The 20,586-nt window shown below is 32.6% G+C and overlaps 1 protein-coding gene across 2 annotated transcripts in view; it reads left to right on the top strand.

The window, feature by feature from the left end:
• Slc35a3 (solute carrier family 35 member A3) overlaps positions 1-9,101 on the top strand; it is a 39,573-nt gene extending 30,472 nt beyond the window's left edge. For both annotated transcript variants that reach the window (XM_005339678.5, XM_078026820.1), the window contains 3 exons: positions 3,703-3,821; positions 6,239-6,372; positions 7,712-9,101. In XM_005339678.5, the coding sequence (XP_005339735.1) occupies positions 3,703-3,821; positions 6,239-6,372; positions 7,712-7,802 (344 nt within the window). In that variant the 3' untranslated portion in view covers positions 7,803-9,101. The remainder of the gene's footprint in view (positions 1-3,702; positions 3,822-6,238; positions 6,373-7,711) is intronic.
• The last annotated feature ends 11,485 nt before the right edge of the window (positions 9,102-20,586 follow it).

Below are 20,586 nucleotides of genomic sequence, written 5' to 3' on the forward strand. Positions count from 1 at the left end.
GTAAGTAGCTTAAAAGAAAAAGGCCCTATGGATTGCCTTTGAGCAAATATTTAAACTATTTATAGTATTATTATGATTAAATCCTCATACAAGGATTCCAAAAATTAGTATTATTGGCTTATATTCATTTTGGATAGTGCTACTTAGAAAACTGCCATGTGAGAAGCAGTGCTTTGCAAGTGAACACATTCTATTTTAAGTTTTTGTCCCTGAGAATTTGGGGCTTATTTTTGAAATCACTGTTTTTTTCTCCAATCCACATCAATTTAATAGATATCCATTTCTCTCTTGATCAGCAGTCATATAGGCCTCTTCTGTTTCCTACACAGCAAATTGTTTATACTCCTAATGGCCCATATTGTAAGTCAAACTTCCCAAATTTGATTAGTCATCCTTTCATCTGTTTTCCAATAATGTGGTAACAAAAAACTGAATCTTCATGTTATCAAATAGGATTTATTTATGTTTCTCTGCAAAATGTGTAGAAATGTATCATTTTTTCCCTTTTAGGGTAAATATTTTTAAAGCAAAATTTAATTAGCTTCTTTTTGTTCAGTTTGTTTAGAATATAGTTTCACAGACTTAAAAGCAGTAATCAGTTTAATTTACCATTTCAAAAAACTTATATCTGTAGCAGAGTGCTTAAGAACACTTAGTTTTAAAGTCATGCTACTCAAATCCTGATTTTATCACTTACTGTCTCTGACATTTCAGAAGTTATTTTAACATATATGTGATTCACTTTCATCTATAAAATGTAGTAACTAATTGCTGGCTGTGGTGGTGCATGCCTTTAATTTCAGCTACTTGGGAGGCTGAAGCAGAAGGATTTCAAGTGTGAAGCCAGCCTGGACAACGTAGACTGTCTCAAGATAAAAAAGACTAGCAGGCAGGAAACCCTGGGTTCAGTCCCCAGTACTGTAAAAAAGAAAAAAACAAGAAAGAAAAGTGTACCTAATTACAGTACCCACTCATATGCTGCTATGAATATTAAATGAGATAATACATGTGAAGTATTTAGGGAAAAGTGTCTTACATATCCATGTAATAAGCACTAAAGTCATCTATTTATATAAATATGCAAATAGACAAGAAAAAAACAAGATATTAAAGGTTTGTGTGAGTCGCCTAAAATTTTTTTAAATTGTAAGATAAAAATGGGAAATAAGTTAGAATTTATTTATGTTTATATGGTGCTTCGTAGATCTTGTATTTGTTTGATCAGATAGCACAATGCTTATGGAAAAAAATGGTGAGCGACTAAAAAAGGATTCTTTTCTCTTTTTTTTTTTTTTTTTGTAACTGGGGGTCAAATCCTGAGCTTTGCAAATGTGGGGCAGAAGCTTTGCCACTGAACTACATCCCAGCCCTGAAAAGATCCTCTTTGAAAGATACTTCAAAGTTATAGCTATAACTAAACATTATAAGAACAAAAATTAAAATAATATAGTAGCATTTTTCAAATATTGACTTGTCAAAGGTTAGCAAATTGATATGATCCATTATTAGCCAGAGAGTAGAAAACAACTTTGTTGGACCTCAATTTGGAAATGCTTACCAAATTTTTAAATAAATGTATGCTTTGATACAAGAATTTCATGTTAACAAAATCTATCCTATAATTTAAAAAAAAATATGTCCAAGGTTATTCATTTAAGCATTATTTACATTGATAAAAAATAGAAAACAGAGACTGGTTAAGTAAATTATGATTTGATTAAATAGCATAATGGGAAGGCTCATAGACTCTAAAAACGGGAGGAAAAAAATTAGACTCCAGAGCCACACTTCCTAGATTCAGATATTGAGTTCATCACTTACTAGCAGTATGAGTTTGGGGAGGTTGCTTCATTTGTAAAAAATGGTTGCATATAAGTATCTACCTCATAGGTAGTGAGTTGACATGCTTAAAGCTATTAGAACAATTCCTAACATACATATACATATTTGATACCAGATAGTGTGACATTATGCAACTGTTAGAATATAGTAGGTCTGTACATGTGGACATATGAAACATGTATGTATCCTTGTCTACTGTGTTAGTCAGTTTTCCATCACTGTAACAGACACCTGAGATAAACCAATTTATAAAAGACAGACGGTTTATTTTGGCTCATAGTTTTGGAGGTTTCAATCCATGCTCATTTGTCCCGATTGTTTCTGGCTTGTGGTGAGGCAATGCATCATGGTAAGAGTTCATAGCAGAGGAAGCTGTTGACCTTATGGTGGCCAGGAAGCAAAGATACAGGAAGAGATCAGCGTCCCAATGACCTAAGACCTCCTGGTAGGTCTCATCTCTTTATTTTAATACCAGGAATTGAACCCAGCAGCACTTAACCGCCAAACCACATCCTCAGCCCTTTATTATATTTTATTTAGAGACAGGGTATTTTGAGTTTCTTAGGGCCTCGCTAAGTTACTGAGGCTGGCTTTGAACTTCTGATCCTCCTGCCTCAGTCTCCCAAGCCATTGGGATTACAGGCATACACTACCTCGCCCATCCTCTCTAGGACCCACCTCTTGAAAGTTCTTTCACTTCCCAATATTGCCACAAGCTGGGGACCAAGCCTTTAACACTTGGGCCTTTGGGGGACATTTTAGCTCCAAACTATAGTATATACTATATATGTTTTTAGTTAATTATAAAGTATTACTTTTTTTATATTTATTTTTCAGTTTTCGGCAGACACAACATCTTTCTTTGTATGTGGTGCTGAGGATGAACCCAGGCTGCACGCATGCCAGGCGAGCGCACTACCGCTTGAGCCACATCCCCAGCCCCATAAAGTATTACTTTTATAAATTAAATTTTTAAAATTTTGCTGCTTTCAGGAATTTTTGGAATTATATGCTAGCATTAATTTCATGTTCAAAATTAAGGAGAAGGCTGGCATTAAATGAAATTTTAAAGAGTTTTTCATATCCTCTTTAATTCCTTTTGTTATGGAAAGCTGCCTAGTTCTAGCTTTACAAAAAAAAAAAAACATATCCCTGCTACCCCCATTGACTGCATATATTCCAAAGATTGTCCATAGAGATGGTTCCTATAGACATACATAGCCTACCAGTGATCCTGGAAATTGCTTAAATACAGTAGTCATGTGATAGGCTCTATTGTTAAGGTGAGGAACTCGGTAATGAATAAGGTATAATTTCTATTTTCACTGAGCTGACTTTCCCCAAAATTGAGATTTCAGCAATACATATAGATTCTAATATTTCTTACGCCTCATTTTTTGATTATTAATTATTATACTTTCAAACTTCTAAATATGAAAAAAGGCTGTTACATGTGTAAGCTTTTATATATGAATGTATTAATGTAAAGATATCAAAATTTAGACAGCAAAAGGAAGATACAAGATATGACATATACTGAAATCAGGAGATTTTGTAAATATTTGAATGGGGCAGCCATATAATCATATAATTTCTGCAATTATTTTATTTTAGCACTCATTTGATAATCTCTGTTCTTTTTAATATTCCCCATCTTTGACTTTGTCTGTAGTCATGATATAATACTGTGTGTTACTTTGTTAAGTTTATATAAACCAAACCAAATACAAAAATTTAAGAGTAGTCAAATTTCATTTAAAAAAAAAGTAGCTATAAAAGTTTGTGGGATATCAACAGAAACAATCTCTCTTCAGAAAAACTAAATGATATGGTACAGACTTCTCTCTCTTTTTTTTTTAGGTTTTTTTGGGAGCATATTTGGATTAATGGGTGTTTACATTTATGATGGAGAATTGGTATCAAAGAATGGTTTTTTTCAGGGATATAACCGACTGACCTGGATAGTAGTTGTTCTTCAGGTAAAGCATGTAAACTCTTTTATTTAATGCTAAAGAGAAAAAAGTTGCTATGGATATTGGCGGGGAAGGCGATGGCAGGGGGATCCCTCCTGTTAGTTCTTTCATTGTGTCTAATTTATTCAGGGAAGTTAAAAATAGAACTGGTCTTAATGCTCTAATGAAAAACTCACTTTAAAAAGGGTCCTGAGTAAACACTGTGAAATGCAAGTTTAATAATAAAGCGGCTGAAGCTAAGGACAAATAAAACTTTTGATTTTTCTATAACTCATATTGTACAGAAAGTGTGTGGTCAGCCCCTGAAGATCAAAGAAACAGAGCTAGATATTTCATTCTAGTTTTTTAGCTTCATTTTTTAGTTAACATTGAAATATTCCTGTCAAATTAGGTCAGTTTGTATTTAATTTGAATTTATTCAAGAGTCAAGTAATTAATTTCGTTTTCAAGAAATACTTATTGAGGACTGGGGATATACCTCAGTTGATAGAGAGCTTGCCTCACATGAACAAAGCCCTGGGTTCAATCTCTAGCACCACCAAAAAAAAAAAAAAAAAAAAAAAACTTATTGAGTATTCTACTCTGGAGGACATAAAAATGAAGATACAAGTCACTGCTCTCAGAGCCTTCTATTCTTCTAGAGGTATTTGAAGTTATAAGGAGAAAAGTCCTGGAAGGCTAGTGAAGATGTCAGAGAATAGCTTGGTTTTGAAAGCAGGAAGGATATTTCTGTTTTTAAGACACTGAAAGAAAGGAGACACAATGAGACAAAATTTGAAGTGCAATTAGGGTAAGTCAAGAGAATTTATGTGTGATATAATTTATCCTAGCAAAAGGGGAGGTCATCTTCCCTTAACTAGGGGCTCAAGACATGAGCAAATTAAAAAGATTTGGTATAACTGACTGATCTTAGGAATACATAGAGGAATGACATTGTTGCCTAGAAATAATGGAACTCAAACATTAATTTGTAGTAAACTCAATTGGAGTAATTTGTGACTTTCTCTAAATAAAGCTACTGTCATTAAAGGTGGAGGGAAAGTTGTTAAGGTGAGTAGTCCAGATTTGGAAACTGATATGAAGTACAGGTTGCATATCCCTTATCCAAAATATTTGAGATCAAAGGTGTTTCAGATTTTTCATTTTGGGGAATGGACTCACATACATGCACATGTGCGTGCATGCGCACACATACACAAACATATACACACACCTTATACACATAATATTTTTAATGTACTTGTATTATGACTACCCATTACATGAAGTCAGGTGTGGCATTTTCTGCTTGTGGCATCATGTCAGTGCTCAAATGAAGTTAGGATTTTGGAATACTTTGGATTAGGGATGATCAACCTATACAGTAAAATCACTCTCTCTCCGTTTTTTGGGTTGGGGGATCTCCTTGATGATTGAACCCAGGACCTTGGATTTGCTAGGCAAGCACTGTAACACTGAGCCACCACCCACCCACAACAACCTCATTTTATTTTTAATTTATTTTTTAGTTTTTTTTTTCCAGTGGACACAACATCTTTCTTTGTATGTGGTGTTGAGGATCGAACCCGGGCCACACGCATGCCAGGCAAGCGCACCACCGCTTGAGCCACATCCCCAGCCCACAACCTCATTTTAAAAATAGCCCCATCTGGATTTTTTTTTTTTTTTTTTGAGAGAGAGAGAGAGAATCTTTTTTTTTTTTTTGGTAGATGGACACAACACAATGCCTTTATTTTTTTTTTTAATGTGGTGCTGAGAATCGAACCTAGATAGAGCACAAGGCTAGTGGATAGCTTAATGGTAGAGCACTTACCTACCATGTATGAGTCCCTGGATTCAATTTCCAGCACAGCAGAAAGAAAGCTGGGAGGGGAGGGAGTAAGGAGAGAGAGGAAACAAAGGAAGAGAAAAAGATGATTAAAACTAATTTAGCAAGAGTAATCTGATGACAGTGAGTGGTAAATTAGGATGGAGAGAACCTAGAAGAAGAAAGCCAAGTTAGGAGGTTGCTGAAAGGTTAGTGAAAAAAATCTTTTAAATTATTTCTAACTATAACAAATTATATCTTTTTTTACTCAAAGATAAAAATATAACACTGTTTACAGTGACCAGTCTTCCCACATTTGTCCAAACAAATGATGTTTAATTAATAATTAGGTGTGGATAGATGTCTTTTCATAATGTGATCATACTTTATTACAGTAAGCCTCAGATAATTTTGGTAGTTACTCTATGAGTTACCTTTTGAAATATGTGGACTAGTGAACAAAACCTGTGAGTGTATTGTTTATGAGATGTTTAATATAAATTGCTTACTATAATAGGATTCGATTCGTAGGACAAAAGCCTAAATCTTCATTGAATAATGAAATTCTCTGCAAAGTAATTCTGTTTTTAAAAATAATCTCCTAAAACTTTTGTAGGCACTTGGAGGCCTTGTAATAGCTGCTGTTATTAAGTACGCGGATAATATTTTAAAAGGATTTGCAACCTCTTTATCCATAATATTATCAACACTGATATCCTATTTTTGGCTACAAGATTTTGTGCCAACCAGGTAAATTATTATTTTCTATTTCTTTAAATTCTTAAAATATATATAAAATTAAGAATTCTTAAAGTAATTTGATATTTTATCCTATTATAACTTTTGAAAAAATATTGAAATATAATTTAAAAATCCATTTATCTATTTTTTAAGAAGATTTCAAACTACTTGAAAGGAAATCTTCCATTGAAAAACTTTTACACACACACACACACACACACACGTGTGTGTGTGTGTGTGTGTGTGTGTGTGTGTGTGTTATAAAGTGATAAACTAAGTCAAATATTGGTGGTATTGGGGATAAAACCCAGAGCTTCATACATGCTAGACAACTGTTCTACTACTGAGCTACCACCCAGCCCTTTTTATTTTATTTTGAGACAGGCCTCTCCTGCCTACCATCGTGTCTAGCTCATAACATTTTTAATGCATAATTTTGGTAGCCAACACCAGGAGAGTGTATGAAATTCTTGAAGAAGTTTATATGGATAAAATGGCTCATCAGAAAACTCAGTTAAGTGGTTATAGGAAGAAGAATTAATTATATTTTTCCTTTATTAGAGCAATGTTTTCATTTTGTTTTTAGAGCAGGAGAATGACTTTGAACTGTTAATAGAAACTTTAAAAGCAACACTAGTCAAATTAACTTTTTTTAAAATATACATATAAAAAGTTAAGTTTCATTGTCTAGTTTCCATCCAGTTTGTTCATTACCAAAATAAGGTAGATTATATCTATGTATAAGTAGAATAAAGAGAAAATTAAGAACTTCCTGCATTTAAGCTAATTTATTTTTGTAAATCAGGCCTGAATTTTGGTTATTGTTTCCTTGCATTTTAAGCAGAACTTACCTTGGTTTAATATAAAAAATGAATTTTCCTTTTATCTGGTCAAATATTTAAAGAATTGAGACCTTACATTATTGAATGTATTGCATGCAAAATACGTATTTAGGTAAAATACAGCTAAACATCTTGCTTTGGGAGACACTGTGCAGGAGGTGAGAGTACAGGTTCAGGAGTCGGAAAAATCTGAACTTGAATCCTGTCTTGTGCTTAAGGTTGTAGGACTTCAGGCAAGTTATTTAAACTTTTAAAACCTATTTCCTCAGGTAAAAAATGAAGATAATACTCTGATTTCTTAATAGGGTTGTTCTGAGAACTAAGTGAGATAACGTATATAAAGCATTTAGCCAAATACCTAATGGAAAGCACTCAGTATTTGTTAGCCATGTTATGGCAACATTTTCTTCCCAAATTATAATTGGGTTTATGGTAAAGATATAAAAAGATTTTGTTTTGCTTTTAATCTGATTTTCTTTTTTTCATTTTTCCTTCTTGTCATTTAGTGTCTTTTTCCTTGGAGCCATCCTTGTAATAGCAGCTACTTTCTTATATGGTTATGATCCCAAACCTGCAGGAAATCCCATTAAAGCATAGTCATAAACTTTTTTTAACTGGTTTCTCATGATGGTGCACTAGGAATCTCAACGTTAATCTTGCACAGAGGACTTCTACTGATTCTGTGAAGATATCATCATGCTGAATCTGATCATATTGTTCAAGTGGTTTGAAAATATACAGGCTTAAAGATAAAATGTTTGTACTGTATATGTAGCAAAACACATTATGCCTAGAAATCAAAACTTGAAAGTATTTCCAGGGTTTAGAATTAGAGAGAATATTGGAGGAAACTTGAAATCTAATTTTAAAAAGAGTTTACCTTTTTGATTGCTGCAGAAATGTCCTATGCACTCTTTGCAAGAGCACACAAATATCAATTTTTGCAAATTAGATCTACTTACTTTTATTAGATGTTTTTTACCTTATTCTTTCTGTACAGAAATATCAAATCACATGGAATAGTTGAAGTTTGAAAATTATAATTACCTATTAAAGCTGTGAAAAATAGAAATATTTGAAAAAAAATTTTCACATATCTGAGATTTTTATATTTGTATAAAGATTACCAAACAAAGGATTGCCAAATATTATTTGTTCAGTTACAAAAATTTGATCAGGTAATATTCTCAGTCTGAATTGTCAGAAAATAAAATTCATATTTAAATGTAATGTAAAGAAACATCTATTTCTCCATATACATCCTAAGATTTTTTTAGTGCTTTGAGACAGCTGAAAGCAATCCAGTTGTTCCTGTGCTAGACTTTACTCTAATGGAGTTTTACCCTTGATCTCTTGACTATCTTTTCTGTAAATCAGATAAATTCTTAATATTACTTTAAATTAAATTTTTGTGTTGTTACTGAAAATTTAAAATGTAATTTAAAGAAATTAAATACTGATTTAATAATTTAAAATAATTATTGTCGAATAGCTCCATTTGGAGAATTTTGAACTATCAAGTTATACTGTATACAAATAGAAAGATTTTAAATTAATATTTTACTTATCTGTAGAAATTTCCTTTAATCAACAACTGTTGACAAAAACAACAACCAAAAATATTAGTTGTATAGGTATCAGTGGACCAAGACCAAAATGACTTTTCTTGGAGACATTCCTGTTGCCATATTACATTATTTTAGATGGCGCCGTAAATTCAAGACTGGTCAGAAGAAATGTTTTAGACTTCTCATAAGCCCATTTTCCCCAGGAGTACTGTGATCACATGACTGGGAGAGGTAGTTGAATTCAGAGTTCCCTTTCTATGTTCCATGAAAGCTGCTGGGAAGGAGTCACCATTTTGCTTTAAAATAAAGGATTTTCTTCCCTATTCAACACTGGAGTTGAGGATGTGAATTTATATGTTATTTAATAAACTGGTTCAAAGGAGAGAGAATATATTAGAAATAGTAAAATGAATTGGTGGACAAAAATACATTCTATAATTGATATAGGTTTAATTTAATTATTGACTATATGCAGATTATCTATTAAGTATAAGAAGTATTTTGCTTTATTTTTTCATTTATACTGTATATATTTTTAAAAGTCTGTTCTGATATAAAAACTGTAAAAAAATATTTTTATATAGTTCTAATGGATTTTGTTAAATAGAATTTGACTGGAGAATAATGTTATCCCAAACCATTGGATACTCTTGGATAATTTGGACTGGCTGAGCTACCTTGCTAATGCAATGATCTAATTTGGACTGCAGTGACCATCTTTTAGAGTATTTTGTTTGATAACCACATTTTGTTTTAAGACTGCAACAACATTCAGACTTATATCCTATTACTACTAAGAGAAATATAAATCTTGCAAACACACAGATTTTAAGACTGAAAATAAAAATATATGTTCAGTTTACAGTGTTGTTTGGGCAATTATGTATTAATGCATTGTGCATTCAACAATTTTTTGTTAACCTAGTTTATTCTGCCCCTAGTCTAACACTTAAGCAATTACACAAGTAAATTATTAGATAATAGGTATGTTTAATAACATTTTCAGTTGTCCATAATAATATATTTTTGGAGATTTCCAACAAATATTATAAAATGTAATTAGGAATTGTGAAAATGGAAAAATAGTCTAAAGTATATTTTTAAAGCAAACTTTCATTAGCCATAATTTATACTTTGCTTTTCTAATAGGTTTGAAAATGTTATGGAGCTATGTAGTTTTTAATTTTTAATTCAAAGGAAGCAATCATATTGAAGAAGATGGATTTGGGTCCTAGATCATGTCATATATACAGATAATGCTATTTTATGTATTTGTTTTATGTTTTAATGACCTTCAGAGGTCCTTATTGTATTAAGCTTTTATAAAGATGACACCTGGATAATTTAAATTTCTGTACTTTTTTAAAAAGTGTATTGTTGTCTCTCATCTAAGTTGTTCCATGTATTACTTCTTGGGAGAAAAGTGCCAGTTGATAATTAAACTAAAAATTAAGAATGTAGTTATTGTGAATTAAAGTTTAAAATGCAACAGGTAGGGGTTTCAATATAGCAGTATTACCAATTCTTTAATAAGTGATTTTAGAGAAGTCCTAAGCTACTTTTATGGTAGAATATATGGTACTTAAATATTTACATCAAATGTCACCAAATTTCATAGAAAAGAAAGGCAGTTTGCTATTTAAACTAGATTCTAATAACATGCAATCTAAAAGGAAACTAATTGACATTCTGCTCTGTGCATTTAGTGTAATAATGACTGTTCTTACATATCAAATCATTGGCCTTTAAATGTCATTGTATAGTCATTCAACTTAGGTTTTTTTAAGGGTTTAGCATTCCTTATTTTATTTAAACATGCACAGAAAATATTTAATTACTATGGGTATACACTTTATATCAGTTGTTTATGCTCTATTGAAAGTAATCTTAAGAATTTCCAGGATAATTTAATTACAGGGCCAAGGAAAAAGCATCTTTATCAAAATCTGGTCCTTTGTGCCTTGCCTTACCAAATACCTGATTTTTCTGAAGAATATTTCTGTAATTTGCAACTTTAGACACATAGGCAAAATTAGAATGTTCCAAGAATAACTATAATTCTGCTTTTGGTTATTTCAACATTTGCTCTTTAAACCCATTATCTAATAAAACTGAAATAGGTATAACTATAAAAAGCATTAGGTAACAGTTCTCATTTAGATAAATTGTGGCACCATTGTATCATCATCATTCAGCTTTTGGAAACTTAACAGTTGTATATAACTGTCATTTTGTTGTCTCATTTCTTATAAGATTTAATTTACTGTAAATTTAAAAAATATTTTTAAATGGTTTGTATCCTGAATTTTTCAATGCCTATATTTTATTTGTTTAGAAAGATTCTTTCACTTGGGGATGTGATTTGTATATTTAAATTTTTATGGACAAAAGTTAAAAGGAATATATAAACTGATCTTTTGTTAAATGATTTTTTAATTGGAAAATTTCTCTTGTCATTGTTTGGTATCCATTATTATCTATTTAATAGATTGTTGAAATAGATTATTTTCATAAATAACTCAAGATTTTCCCTATATTTCCTTATTCATCTCTGTCTGTGGTTGAACCTATGAATTAGTCTCATCATATAAATCAGAAATGAATTGCTGATATTTACTTTTCTAGTTGACTTTTTATCACATGTGACTGCCCTTCCTTTTTTCTATCCTATGCTCTAACATGAAAGAATGGGTTTTATTTAAACTAGTTAGAATACATCTGCCTAAAAGTATTTTTTTTGTAAATAAAATGTCTTTGCTAGCCTTAAGGTTAATTAAGTAAAGTAATTTGGTACTTACTTTCTCCACAATTTGAATATAATTGCTTCTTTTGTGACTATCAGTTGAATGCATAGAAATTAAATGTAATAAGCAACATATAGAATTTTATTTCCATCTCTAGTACTGAAATAACTTTACACAAATTCTTTAAAAGATAACTAAAAAACAGTCCAGGTAATGAAGAATTAACTCATATGAGCATGTTAGGAAATTTTTTCTTTCTTGCTAAGTTTATAAGAAATACTGACATAAATGAAAAGAACATAAATGTCAGGAAATGCCTATAAAATGAGGACTTGATGGAAAACTGGTCAATAAAAATGTCAATTTAAACAGTATTTAAAAAATTAATCACAAACAATCTTGAAATGCCATTACCTAATTTCAAGTTTGACAGTTATTCTAAAAATGTTCATGATTTTGTCAATAATGAGTTCATGAAGTTGGAAGAAAGTTGTAAACTATCAAAAATGGGTAGGTAGCTTAAAAAGATTCCTGACAGGGAACTTTGATTGAAAGTAATGCTGATAAATGGAAGCAGCATGACAACAAGAAAAAGTCAGGTTGATACTTTTCATATTCCTGACATGGAACTTTTTCTTGAGCCAGGTTACAAGGTTAAAAATCAACAATGAGCTAGTCAGACCTGAAAAGAAGCCAATCAAAACATTTTGAAATTACCGAGAGGACTACTTGAACTATGTATTCACACTCACTATAGTTCAGAATAAACCTTGTCCTAAGTGTTTATTGTGTTTTGAGATATTAACCAATGGCAGTAGCACTTGTGTATAATTCATAAATAAATAATTATACACATAAAACACTTCACTAAAATAAGAATATCAGCATTTAAAAAGATACTTTAGTAACTTCTCATGAACAGCACTAACTGAAAATCTTTAACTTTATTTTTTATTAGAATGCTTCTTTTGTTCAAAATATATCAAAATCTCAAATCTAAGTGCTATGCAAACATATCTCAGAATCATCAATACTACTGCCTTTCAACAGAGTCAGATAGTAACCAGCTAGTCTTTCTTAATGTTCTTACAAAGATAATTCCTTCAAGGCAGGACACTAAGATTACATACTCTAGAAAATATCAAGGAGAACCCAAATTGCCTTCAATTACCAAAGATTTGAGATTTTTCTATAGTTAGAGACTATGTCTAGGTGATTGCAAATTCAGGGTTTCCCAAATCCATCCACTGGTTTGATGATTTGCTAGAAAGAACTAACAAAGCTATTATACCCACACTACATCTATTACAGGGAAAGAAAATATAAATTAAAACCAGACAAAGGGAAAGACACATAAGGCAAAGTCTAGGAGGAGTTCAACTTGGAACTTCCAGTGTCCTCTCCCTGTAGAGTCATGGACAACATTATCTACTTCTGGTCACTATATGTGACAGTATGCAAAAGGAAGCTCACCTCAGCTGAGGTGTCCAGATTTTTATTTAGTCAGTATGGTTGATTCTTTGTCTATATGAATAAATTCTATACAGCCCCTGACCTCACCCTGGAGATCTTTCTGACATCAGGCTCCAAGGGCTCATCATAGGTCATGTTTTTGATATAAACTGTCAGTCATGGTCTGAGGAGCCCAATATGAATAATAAAGACATTCCTATAACTGGGACCTCCCAAAAACTTGGGCCAGAATTTTGTTGAGGCCAAATTCTTTACTACACAGTGACTGAATAAAATGCCCCTGAATTGATGGGGATGATAAAGCAGTAACAATTCTTGTTTATAGTCTTAATTTATGCACTGCTACTTATAATTTTAGAAATTTTGTGAAATGTTTCTAAACATTTCTAGGGTTGGAAAAATATGTATAATCAGGGGCTGGGGTTTGTGGCTCAGTGGTAGAGCGCTTGCCTAGCATGTGTAAGGCACTGGGTTCTATCCTCGGCACCACATAAAAATAAATAAATAAAATAAAAGTATTGTGTCCAACTACTAAAATATAAATATCAAAAATGTAAAATCAGATACTATACTAACTAGCATATATGTATGTATGTATATTATAAAGCATACTATTCTCATTTACTTTTCAGTTCTGATGTTTAATGATAGCTTTATTAAATGCTGAAATATTTTAAAAGACAAATTTGAAATTTGGCTTATAAGGGCCAGACATAGTGAAATGTTTGTAGTCCCAACTACTTGGCAGGATGACGTAGGAGAATCATTTGAGCCCAGAAATTCAAATCTAGCAGGATTCAACATAATCAGACACCTCCTCAAAAAAAATTTTTGTTGTTTAGGTTTATCTAAACTAAATTAATACACAATTTTGAACTTATTTTAAATTAGTCATTAACTATCACCAGTATAAGGAAAAGCTAATAGACCAGTTACTTTGGTTCACCATTAGGCTTCACTGTTGTTAGGTTTACATTTCCAGTCACTAGGGTTAAATATCAGCCTTACATTGGACCTAAGGATCAGTTGTTTTTTTTTTTCACTACACATTTATTTTCACTTATTAATTTAAAATTTCTAAAATGCTAAAATGCCTTCTTTTAAAATAATAACATGGTATTCCTTTAGAAGTACAGAGTTGACCCTAAATGTACACTTTCTTTCTTTTAAAGTAGAACTCATTTGGGATAATCTAAAAATGCACTCTTAAGTGTACTTTAAACATGTAAGAAATTTTAGTTCAATGCTTAAATAAGGTATAATTTTTAACAAAATTTCTGAGTATGTTTGCTTTATTAAAAGACATTGCATACATAAAAGTAACCTAATAATTGAGGAGTTATTAAGTTTTTTCTTTAGGCTAATGATAATGTTTATCCTACTTGGATAGTAGATTCAATTTAATGTTATGATGCTAAATGCTTTTCCTAATATAAGCATGCAGCTCAAATAGATCTTTTTGTTTGCTTACTTTTGGTAACAGGGATTGAATCCAGAGATACTTTACCACTGAACCACATTCCAGCCCTTTTTTATATTTTATTTAGAGACAGGGTCTCACTGAGTTGCTTAGGACCCCGTTAAATTGCTGAGGCTGGATTTGGACTTTGAATCCTCCTGCCTCAACCTCCCAAGTTGCTGGGATTACAGGCATGCACCACTGCCAGGCCTCAGATAGATCTTAATAGAGCAAAGGTATGGTAATATTTTCTGGGAGGCTCATAGGATTACAGAAAATCATGAACCATATGAGCCCCTGTTTTATTTTGTCACTGTTCCAATAGTATTGCTATAAGTTCTAGAATTTTTAAAACTGAAGCATTATTTTTGTATAATATACATAATGCTTCAAAATTTTAATTTCTTTACATTATTTGTATCCATGTTTAGTTTGGTTTTTGTTTTTATACTGTTGCTTTGTGTGTTGTGTGTGTGTTGTGTGTGTGTGTGTGTGTGTGTGTGTGGTCATGGGGACTGAACCAGGGCCTTGTACACCCTAGGAAGTGCCCCACAGGTGCTCTACCACTGAGCTACGTCCTTGGCCCTTGTTATTTTATTATGAGACAGGGTCTCCCTAAATTACCCAGGCTGGCTTGGAACTTGTGGTTCTCCTGCCTCACCCTCCCAAATAGATAGGAGTGCAGGGGTTTGCCACATTGCCTAGCACAACTATTGCCATTTTGATTAATTAGGCTATGTCAAATTGAGCCAGGTGAGCTTTAAAAAATTCATAGTGTATCTCCTCAGTGCACAAAGATGTGGTTGTTAAGGAACTTTTTTCAATTTAAATTTTATCCAGCTTTTTATTTTGAAATATACATAAAAGTTAAGAAAATAGCATATCACCTAAATTCAACACTTATTAACATTTTGAGAGTTTTGTCTCTATTAGGACATTTTCCCATAAATACTTAAGCATTCATGTTCTAAAAATGAAGATACCTTCTTAACCTCAATACCATTATCACACAATTCAAACTCTAGTTGCATCATCTAAGTTAATTCAAATATTTCCAACTGTCTCAAAAATTACATTTTACAGATTTTTGTTTTTGAATCAGAATACAATTGATGTTTGTGTTTTATATTTGTTTATTTTAGTCTAGAAGACCTCTCTCCTTGCACACCCATGGCTTTTTTCCTCAGGATAAGACTTTTGAAGAAAGTCACTGGGCTGCTATTTTGGATCTGTCCTTTGTTTGGCTTGTTACTTCTATTCTTTGTATTTCCTTTGAACTGGAAATCAAGTATATAGATTTGATTAGCTTCAGTTAAACGTTTTTAGCAAGAGTATTTCACAAGTTTTATAGATTTTATATAACATTCTATTAAAGGGTACATAATCTTAGATACTCTTATTAATTTTGGTAATTGGTTATTTGGCTAAAGTGACAACTACTTGATCTCTTCACTGGAAAGGTCCTTTATTTCCCCCTTAGTAATCTTTGGAGTAATATTTTGGCACTGTGGGAATATTGTTTCCCAACAGCTTTTGTTCAGTGGCTATAGCACCAATTAATGATTCCTTTTATTTGATTTGAGACAGACATTTGCCATGTTGCTCAGGCGGGCCTTGAACACCTAGGCTTAAATGATCATCATTCTTCGGTCTACCCAGTGGCTGAGACTACAGGCATGCACCACAGTGCCTGGTTCAATTAAGGATTCTCAATTGAGTCATTTATTACTTTGGAGGGCAAAATGGTGATTTAAAATACTTTTCAAAAAATTCTCTAATTTTATTCTACCTTTCTTAATTTATCTTCTATTATTTATTTATTTATTTATTTATTTATTTATTTATTTATTTATTTATTTATTTATTTATTTATTTATTTATTGGTACCAGGGATTGAACCCAGGGGTTCTTAACCACTGAACCACATCCCCACCCTTTTTGTTTTATTTTGAGACAGGGTCTCGCTGAGTTGCTTATTGCCTCACTGTGTTGCTGAGACTAGCTTTGAGCTCACATCCTCCTGCCTCAGCCTCCCAAGCTGCTGGGATTACAAGCCTGTGCCACCACACCAGGCTTATTATCTTTTATTTTTTTAAAAATAGTATTTTCCTTCCTTTTCCTCCAGTGCCTCTTTTTTCAAATATCACTGTCTTCATGAATTTTTAAAAAAATTACTCAGTGTATTAGTCAATTAATTCTTTATATATGTATACATATTTAGTTGTAGATGATTACAAAATAAATGTAGATGGATAAAAATATTTTATTTATTTTTATGCAGTGCCTCACACATGCCAGGCAAGCGCTCTACCACTGAGCTACAACCCTAACCCTCAGTTAGTTCGGTTTTGGGCAGTGCTGGGGACTGAATGCATCTGAGGCAAGCACTCTACCTTCTGAGCTATATCCCCAGCCCTCAATTACTTCTTTTTGATAACACTTTGAGCCTTTATACTGCAAATGTCACTACAAGCTAGTGACAAATGACACATTAGCAAGTTCTGCGTAGCTTCAGACACAAGGTGTCCCAGGCTTACCTTGTACTTTTGTTATTTCAAACATGATTAACAGCTCCTTCTCCCAGAAACCTTATTCCTTTAAAGGGGAATGGAATTTGGAATCCATTGTTACTAAGATGTCCTTGCATCTAGGTCATTTTTGCGCACAAAGCTAGGAAGTATATTTTTAAAAGATCATGAATTCCAAATCAGTATTTATGAATTTTAACTTGATACAGTTGTTAATTTTATATTTTGCTTGTCTTTAATAGTGAAAATCTTGGTTCTTGCCAACATTAATAGGTTTACTAATGTCTTATTTTATAGTATATATTTTAAAATTACAATACCAATGTTATTACTTGTGGTAAACATACTGAGTAAAATTTAAGGTTTTTTTTTTTTTTTACATTTTTATATATCCTTAGAATACAGTCCACTAAAGAGGTATAGTGGGAGTATATGTTCAAAAGTTAATGGAAGTGGTTCTCTGTAGTTACCAGTGTGATAAAATTAAGTTCATTAGTTTTCACTTACAATCAATTTTGGAAATTACTTTTAATATCATTCTACTATTGAATATGTGCATCATTTACATGGTTCAAAGGTTAAAACTGAATGTTATACTTAGAAACATCTCATTAGCTCTCATGCCTGTCCTTCCTTTCCATTCATAACCACTTTTATAGGTAACTATTTTTATTAGTTTTTAGTTTGACCTTCCTGTTTCTTTTTTGAAAAGTAAACACATGTATTGTTATATTTACTGTGTACTGTGCTTCACTATATGGAGTATGTTCTTTGCTTTGTAAATTTTGATATTTAGAAAGGTTTGTATGTCCATTCTGTTGATCAACTTTATACTGATTACATTTTACACTACTTTTGGGGCTCACTTTTTGCTTATTTGACCTTCTATTTGATTTCCCAATATTATTTATTTTTGGTAGTACTGAGGATTAAACCCAAAGCCTTGAACATGCTAGGCAAGTGTTCTACCACTGAGTTACATCTCTAGTCCTCTTTAAATTTCATTTTGAGACAGAGTCTAAGTTGCCCAGTCAACTGCTGGCTTGAATTTTCAATCTTCTTGGCTTAGTCTTCAAGTAAGTGGGATTACAGTTGTGCAACACTACAGCCATTGATTTGTCAGCGGTTGATTCTTCACATGATTTGTCTATGTGACAGTCAATGAAGCTTCTTTAAATAATTTTTTTAGTTGTTGATAGACCTTTATTTTATTTATTTTTTTATATGTAGTGCTGAGAATCAAACCCAGTGCCTCACACATGCTAGGCAAGCACTGTACCACTGAGCCACAACCCTAGCCCATCAACCAAAGGTTTTTTTTAATCTTTATTTTTATTTACTTATTTTTATGTTGTGCTGAGGATTGAACCCAGTGCCTCACATGTACTAGGCCAAGTGTTCTACCACTGAGCCACAAACCCAGCTCCTCAATGAAACTTTTATCCTTTCTCTCCTCTCAGATTTTTACTTGTCTTACTTCTGTTTCATTAGAACATATAAACAGATTATTTGCACCCTAGTCCCTGCCTTTGTTGTAAAAGTATACATTTTAAAAATGTATTTAATACTCTATTGTTATAGATGGACACAATGCCTTTATCTTATTTATTTTTATGTGGTGCTGAGAATCAAACCCAGTGCCTCACACATGCTAGGCAAGTGCTCTACCACTGAGCCACAAACCTAGCCTACTCTTGACTGGATAAAGTTCTAATAGAGGGCTTGTAAGTACAATAGTCTCTGAGTTGTGGCAAGATGAAGATTTTCTAGAGCCTTGATACATACAGCTGTGCTACATACAAAATCCTAGACTGGCATTTATTTGCCTTGAATTTTTAAAAAAATGATGTGCCATCATTATGTTGTTTGGTTTTTTCAAGAAGTCTGGCACCACTTTTTTTTTTTCAGTTTTTGGAATTGACATTAATTTTGTTTATGCCCAGAGGCCTAAGTTTGTAGATCTTTGCCTGGAGGCTTATATTATTTTCTCACTGATCCTTATTATTGCTTTTGTTTTACTTATTTATGTAGTCCTGAAGATCGAACCCAGTGCCTCACATATGGTAGGCAAAGCCACAACTCTAATCCTTATTAATGCTTTTTTTTTTTTTTTTTTTGTAATGGGGATTGAACTCGGAGCCTTGACCACTAGGCAACATCCCCAGCCCTATTTTGTATTTTAGGATCTCCTTATTTGCTTAGCACCTCACCCTTGCTGAGGCTGGCTTTGAAATCATGATCCTCCTGCCTTAGCCTCATGAACTGCTGGGATTACAGGTGTGTGCCACTGCACTGGCTTATTATTGCTTTTTTTTTTTTTTTTTCATTCTTGTAGCTGTTGTAAGCTTGTTTCTTAATTTTCTTATCTATTTGTATCTATTCTCTCAGGTACCCTGTTAATTTTATTTGTCATTTTTAAAATGATTTTATATTTTCAGTATATTGCCTGAGTTTGAATAACTGTCATTCTATATTCTTCCTATTGTTTTAAATTTTTTATTTGTTGTACTCTTTCATTGTCTGAATTGCTTATTAATGATATTTAATTGTTGGAGTATTGTAGTTTTCTTTTGCTTTGTATTTTCTGAAGGGTAGTATTTTCTATTAATTCATAATCTTACCCCTTCACTCCCACCCCTGCTCCTAGGGCCTCAGGCATACTAGGCAATGTGTTCTACCACTGAACTACACCCCAGCAACGTGTGTGGGTTTTTTTGAGATAGGGTCTCAATAATTGTTTAACCTGTTTTCAAACTCTGGGGTTCCAGCAATCCTCCTACTTTTTTTTTTTTTTTTTGTAGTTGTGTATGGACAGAATGCCTTTATTTTGTTTATTTTTATGTGGTGCTACAGATGCAACCCAAGGCCTCACACTTGCCAGGCAAGCACTCTGCCACTGAGCCCTAGCCCCCATTACTTTCTTTTTACAGAAACCTTGTATGGATTTTTAGTGGCCTTTCTGTTCATAATAAAATGTGGTATCTTCTTGTATCAATAGGTGATTCTATGAAATAGAGGGAGGAGTAGGGATTTAGGTGACTTACTCAGTTTTGTAGTTAGAGGACTCCTTTGTTACCATAGTGAAGTGCAGTTTCTTTAGTAAATGGTATATCTGGGGCAAAGGTGGGCTTTGGGTTCTATGATATAGTTTTAATACTTTAGGAATTGTTAGCTTTCAGCCACTTGCCCTTCTTCCAAGGAATCCTTACTTTCCAGTGTTGCCTCGTGAACTGTCCTATGAGTATTCTATACCGTGGTTTCTGCCTGTTTTTAAGCCTGATTCTTAGCCTTATTAATTCTGGAAACACACTAATATCCTTCCAAATCCCTTTTACTTAAGTAAGCCAGTACTAGTTCCTGTTGTTGACTGTTAACCAAAGAACCCTAACTTACAAGTCAACTTTGTTGTTGTTGTTTTGTACCCAGGATTGAACTCAGGCGCAAATTTCTCTTATTACTATTAACAACTGCATTTACTTCATTTTTCAGTTATCTTTTGTTTGTTTTGTAACTCTGCCCCCCACTAAAATATCCATGCAGATATGCCTAAAACACAGTATCAACCACATATAGGTATTCAATATTTTTGAATGACTGACCAGTAACCAT

The sequence above is a fragment of the Ictidomys tridecemlineatus genome, chromosome 11 (assembly GCF_052094955.1).
Source record: "Ictidomys tridecemlineatus isolate mIctTri1 chromosome 11, mIctTri1.hap1, whole genome shotgun sequence".
NCBI classification, from domain to species: domain Eukaryota; kingdom Metazoa; phylum Chordata; class Mammalia; order Rodentia; family Sciuridae; genus Ictidomys; species Ictidomys tridecemlineatus.